We start from the raw sequence: 6,345 nt of genomic DNA, 5'->3' as shown, positions 1-6,345 counted from the left end.
TCTCTTTTATTCATACATACTCACTACCTCAAATTTAGAGAGATAGATATAATAGACAAAAATATATACATAAAATTTAAATATATATATTATTTATTTACACTTTTGTTTGTTTGTCTGACTCCTCCAGAATAAGTTCCATAAAGACAGATTATTTTTCTTTTCTTCAGCATCTTCTTCCTTAGCATTTGATAAAACGTCTGACACACCCTAGCCAACTAACAGTTGATGGATGACTGAAAGGATCTTTACAATAAGATGAAGTGTATTATTAGCTCAGATTTACAAATGAGAAAACCAAGGCTCAGAGTGGTTAAATTACTAGTTCAAGGTCTCAAAGAGAGTAGGCATCAGAAGCTGGATTCAAACCTAGGTCAGGCTGACTCCAGGGCAGCCCTCTTACCCACCATGCCGTACTCGGCAACTGCAAACACAGGAAGTCTGTGGGCACAGAGGGTGCCTGATTAGCTGAGTGGCACCGCAGACTGGGAGGCTATGAAAGGAGCCAGGAATTTTTGGAAAATGAATATTTGAGCAGTAGCAACAGCGCAGACCTATGGATTGGAACCTCAGGAAGGGAGAAGATGTGATCTTAAAGATGCAGTGGGGATTAAGAAAAAAGATCCAAAGAGATTTAACACTCGGCAAGGGGATCTTAGCAAAAGGAGGAGAGAATCTTCCTATTAGGTGTATGTGAGACACCGAGGCTAATTTCTGACTTAGCAGAAATGCTTTTCATGCCATTTCCTTTTCAAGTACAGAGTAGGAAATGTGATAATGTATCGGAGACAGAGGCTAAATTTTCACAATGCAGCAAAAATAAATAAATAAATAAATAGGAAAGTGATTAGATCAATATCGAAGGAAGACATTTAATACAAAAAAAGTCTTTCAAAAACATCCTTGGCTTCAGTAAATTCAGTGGAGAAGTTTTTCCAAATTCCTCACAGAATGTCCTTATATTATTTTAAATGTACTAGAATATAGAAAATACTTTTATGTTGCCTAGCCTATTTTGTGACACAAGTAGTCTTTTGATAAAATTTAATAATTAATGTAAATAATAATTTGACTGAGATATGATGACGCCATGGCACTCTACCCAGGGCGACAGTGAGATTCTGTCTCAAATAAATAAATAATTTGACTGCCACCACTAATGGAATACAAGGAAAATGTTTCTAACAACTAATATTAACTAGGAAAATGATTAAATAATCATTTTAAAAGAGGTTAAGAAGGCTATCAGTAAAATTCAAAATTTATTCCTGATTAAAATGTTGGAGGAAAAAGTGTATCAGATAAAACGATCATGTTCAGAGGCCAGGGATATAGGAAGTCTAGATAACTAATAAAGCAGCAACAAAAATAACAGCAAGAACATTTGAAGTCCTAAATACGGAGTTTGTATTTAAAAGGTCTAAAAAAATAAAAACTTTTAAAAATAAAGAACATGACTAAAAATCTAAGAAAGTCAACTAAAACAAAGCAACAGCAGCAACAACAAAAAATCCAAGAAGTGATGAGTTCAAAGTCACAGGGCACAAGGTATCAGTTTTTAAGAATCAAATGTATCCCTAAAAATTAGGGAGATAGAAAATATAGCATGAGGGCTGGGTGAGGTGGCTCATCCCTGTAATCCTAGCATTTGGGAGGCCAAGGTGGGTGGATTGCCTGAGCTCACAGGTTTGAAACCAGCCTGAGCCAGAGCGAGACCTTGTCTCTAAAAATAGCCAGGCTACTTAGTATCTCAAATTTAGATCGATGTAATATATAAAATTATATACATATAATTTAAATAAACATTTTTGTTTATTTACACTTTGACTCCTCCAGAATAATTTCCATAAAGATAGAAATTCTTTTTCTTTTTTCCAACATCTTTATACTCAACATCTAATACAATAGATATTTCAGGGGCTAGGTCTACAGCCATGAATAAGCAGGAAAAGGTCCTTGGCTTCATGGAGAATCAGACAACAAGTCAACCAGACAGGTCAACAGATAAATAGGATAATTTCACAGGGTAAAATGTGCTGTGAAGACCACAAGCAATGGATAGAGGGTTGGGGCGGGTGGGTGACTTTGGATGTGGCGATCACAGAAGACCTCTCAGAAGAGGTGGATTTTTGAACTAAGACCTGTAGAACAGAAGGGAGTTTCCAAAAATAATTTCAAATGATTTTATCTCCACAAAGTTGCTGTTGGGAACCTGCCATGTCCAAAGTTAGGCCAAGTGTTGTTGTCACATAGATGAGGCATAGATGAACTTAGCAATTTGATCTTAGTTCTAAACTCATTCTTAAGAATTTTATGATCTACATTAAACACAAAGACTAGGAAAAAATGCTTGTAATGTGCATGACGAGGTTTCTACAATATACAAAAGGAAACAGTGGAAAATTGGGCAAATGATAAGAAGAGCAATTCATGAAAAGAAATATAAAGTCCATAAAGCCAATAAACCAAGACAAAATTCTCACATAGACAACCAAGAAATGCAAAATAAAACTACAAGATACCAAAGTCCACCAATTATAATGGTACAAATGTAAAAGATCAAGGTCATTCATTGTGATCAAAGATGTAATGAGTGCACATTTTTGCATCTTGTTGGTCTATGTGCTGCTGAAGCAAGCACGTTTTTGCTGCTTGTTGGGGTATAGATAGATAAAGCTCTTTTAGGAGCAATTGGCAGAGTCTTTTAAGATTTTAAATGAGTGTACCCTATGACTCAGCAACAGGAAATTGATTCAACAGAAATAGAAGCTCAATGGTCTAAAGATACCTATACATCAGGATGACACTGTGGCAATGGTCTTAATGGTTAAAAAAAGAAAGAAAAATATCCTATAAATCCATTGTCATGGGAAGGATAGAATTGACCAAATATAGAATGCCTTGTAGCCACATAAAAAAATAAGCTTAATGAGACAGGTTGATAAATGAGAGCGGAATGACTGTATCACAATTTTTAAACATCTTCTTTTAGATATTTCTTTGTACAAAAGTAGAAAAAAGACTGAAAGGCTATGCAGCACATTGCTAATAGCAGTAACTTCAGCAGTGGAGACTCGGAGTTTGGAGGGAGGGAGAGTGGGACGTTCGGTGTTTATTAAAAGTAAAGAAGAAAAGTCCAATCTATTAAGGAAATAGATGATCACTTATCACAATTGAGAAGGGAACATTTCTATTTCTGAATATTGAAAGGGGATTGCATCAGCCCCAAGATGGATATTTTCAGGTGTAATCATATTTTTAAGAAGCAGGACCAACCAAAATGCAATCAAATAAATGTCAAACAACAGAAAGGGAGAAATGTCTGTGACACACATAACTGAAAAAAATCCATAAATGATTGATAGAGGTACATAGCTACTTCAGCTCCTTCTTCAAAAGAGGTAGACGAAAATCTACACGTAAAGAATATGCACAGTTAGTACTGTCAAAGTACTTAGGGAGATGCCAGAGAAAGTGAGTGGAAGCGATAAAGAAGTACATCATTTTAAAATGAAGAAATGCAGTGGTAACTTGTAGAAAGCACATTTTCACTCCCACTAGGAAGAGTGGCACATTAAGCCAAAAATAAGACTAACGCTGAATTCAAAGCTGTTTACTGCACACACTCTGCACATATCAGACGCTGCTGTATGCTGAGCACCTCACTTTAATCCCCACTCTTGCCACCTTACAAGGTAGCTAGTATCCCCCTTTACAGGGAAGGAAAGAGAGGCACAGAGAGGTTAGGTAACTTGCCCAAAGCCATAACCCTGGCAGGCTGAGCAGTCAGGACTCAAACCCAGGACTGATTCAAAAGCCCAAGATCTTATCTATTCTATTCTGCTAGCTGATGGCCTAAAACTAGGCGATCTATGTTAGATCTATGATCTAACTCAACACTGGTGGAGAGACGTGCCTCACTAACCAGCACACACACACAGAGTACCTGGCTTTATTTTTTGTCAGCTATCTGGTATAGCTCTAAGCCTCAGAAGATCACAGGACTACATGAGTGCTTTGTTGTAGTTTTGCCTCAAAAGGAGAATCTCTCTATAGCAGAGCCTGCTCTGGTCACCCTCAAAACCCAAAGACTGAGAATTCTGGATTCTTGGTTAGAACTTGCATGAGGCCTTTGTGAGGCCAGATGAGGGTGGTTGCCATGGCAATCACAGGACCTGGGGCTGGGGGGCTCCCAGTGCCCCTGATACTCCCTCTGCTTCCTCACTCCCACCATATTTCCCACCTACCAGTACCCTGTGGCATCTTCATCATTTAGGCAGCCTTCCCCTCCGTTTCCTGAGGCCCTGCTCTTCACTCCTCATCTCCTCCTCACTTCTTCACCCCCTCAAGACTCCCAGCTGGCTCTTCTCATCCCTCACTTCTCACTCCAGATTCTTCCTCCTCCTCCTCCCCCTTTCCCTGCCTCTCACGCTTGACTCCCTCTTTCTCCGTCTGCAGCCATAGTGCTGCCCCCTCTCTTCCCCCTCTCCCCTTCCATTACCCCCACACCCTCCGCCCTCTTGGCTTTCTTCCCACCACTTGAGCTGGGTCAGCTATATCCAGGATAATAAGTATGGGGGTTGGGCGGAAAAAAGGGACGGTGACTCCTCATGAGCAGAATCCAAGCCCAAGATCTAAAAGGGGGTCCAAATCTAGTAAGAAAACAAAGATGAAGACGAAAAAAAAGAAGAGAGATTTAGAGGAACTGAAGAAGGAAGTGGTCATGGTAAGAACACCCAAAATGGATGCTGACAAGTTGCCCTCTGAAAACACTCCTCGGCCTTAAGCTTAAATGTCTTTTAACTTCTTCCCTTGAGAATTAACCACTCAGGCCACAGCCACCTGCTTCTCCCTCCCTGGAATTGACCTGGGGTCACCACTTCAAGAAGGTGGTGGGTCAGCTGATCATAGAGGGGTCACCACCTCAATGACTCTACTGTCCCCCACAGGATGATCACAAGTTAACCTTGGAAGAGCTGAGTGCCAAGTATTCCGTGGACCTGACAAAGGTGAGTAAGGGAGGCAGAGGGTCTCTGACTCTGAATTTGAGTCTGACAGGGCAAAAGTTGAGCTGAAACACATTCTTCTTAGTAAAGTATCTCAAAGATGGGGGGGTGGGGGAAGTATCCAGTATACTCCATACTAACATGAAACCAATATATAAACAACTATATGCCCACCTGAAAGAAAAATAAATATAGTCTACCAAGGGAGAGGGGAAAGGTGGGAGAGGAGAGGGAGGAGGAGGGAGGGTGACTGGCGGGATCTCACCTAATATGCACAATGTGAGGGTGTTCAGCCTGCCCCCTGGGTGAAGGGCTCAACTACAACTTAAACTTTATCTTAGAACTGAAAACAGTATAACCTAAACATCTGTACCCTCACATTGATTTGAAATTAAAAGAAAAAAATATGTATATATAAACAAAAAGTATCTATTAACAAAAAGTAGAGGTAGAAGTCAAGCCCTCTAACTTCCAGCCCAAAGTTTTACCTCCTACCACTCTCTGGCCAAGTTCCACAGAACATTACCTAGAGAAGGATGATAATGGTAACTACCCCAAAGAAAGTTTAGAACTAGATAAGAGGTAAGAATGGTGTAAGGCAATGCCTCTCAAGCTTCTTATCCTTAGGACCCTTTACATTCATTATTCATCAAGGATCCAAAAGAGCTTTCACTTATGTAGTTTACATCTATCCATATTTACCATATTAAAAATTACAATTGAGAAATTTGAAAAGTATTTCACAATTTGTTTAAAAACAACAAGATTAGGCTCACACATGTAATCCCAGCACTTTGGGAGGTCAAGATGGGTGGACTGCTTGAATTCAGGAGTTTGAGACCAACCTGAGCAAGAGTGAGACCCCTGTCTCTGAAAATAACTGTGCATTGTGGTGGGCACCTGTAGTCTCAGCTACTCGGGAGGCTGAGACCAGAGAATCACTTGAGCCCAGGAGTTTGAGGTTGCTGTGAGCTGTGATGCCATGGCACTCTACCAAGAGCAACATAGTGAGACACTTCTCAAAAATAATAGTAATAATACATTTTTAAAAATAAAAAAAACAAGAATAAATTCATTGTATGTTAGCATAAATAATATTTTTGACAGATAACCATATTTTTAAAAACAAAAAAAAAAGATTAGTGGCATCTTGCTCTTTTTTCTTTTTTTTTTGAGACAGTCTCACTATGTTGCCCTGGGTAGAGTGCTGTGGCATCACAGCTCACAGCAATCTCAAACTCTTGGGCTTAAGCGATTCTGTTGCCTCAGCCTCCCAAGTAGCTGGGATTACAGGCACCCACCACAATGCCTGGCTATTTTTTTTTTTTTTTTTTTTTTT

At 39.5% G+C, this 6,345-nt stretch overlaps 1 protein-coding gene across 1 annotated transcript in view; it reads left to right on the top strand.

Annotated features, from left to right (window-relative positions):
- The first annotated feature begins 4,573 nt into the window (after positions 1 to 4,573).
- ATP1A4 (ATPase Na+/K+ transporting subunit alpha 4) overlaps positions 4,574 to 6,345 on the top strand; it is a 40,657-nt gene continuing 38,885 nt past the window's right edge. Inside the window, exons 1-2 of the mRNA XM_053604524.1 lie at positions 4,574 to 4,726; positions 4,950 to 5,009. Of these exons, the coding sequence (XP_053460499.1) occupies positions 4,574 to 4,726; positions 4,950 to 5,009 (213 nt within the window). The remainder of the gene's footprint in view (positions 4,727 to 4,949; positions 5,010 to 6,345) is intronic.

This window comes from Nycticebus coucang, chromosome 10, assembly GCF_027406575.1.
Source record: "Nycticebus coucang isolate mNycCou1 chromosome 10, mNycCou1.pri, whole genome shotgun sequence".
NCBI classification, from domain to species: domain Eukaryota; kingdom Metazoa; phylum Chordata; class Mammalia; order Primates; family Lorisidae; genus Nycticebus; species Nycticebus coucang.
The sequence above is the reverse complement of the archived record's forward strand: the minus strand, read 5'-3'. Positions and strand labels throughout refer to the sequence as shown.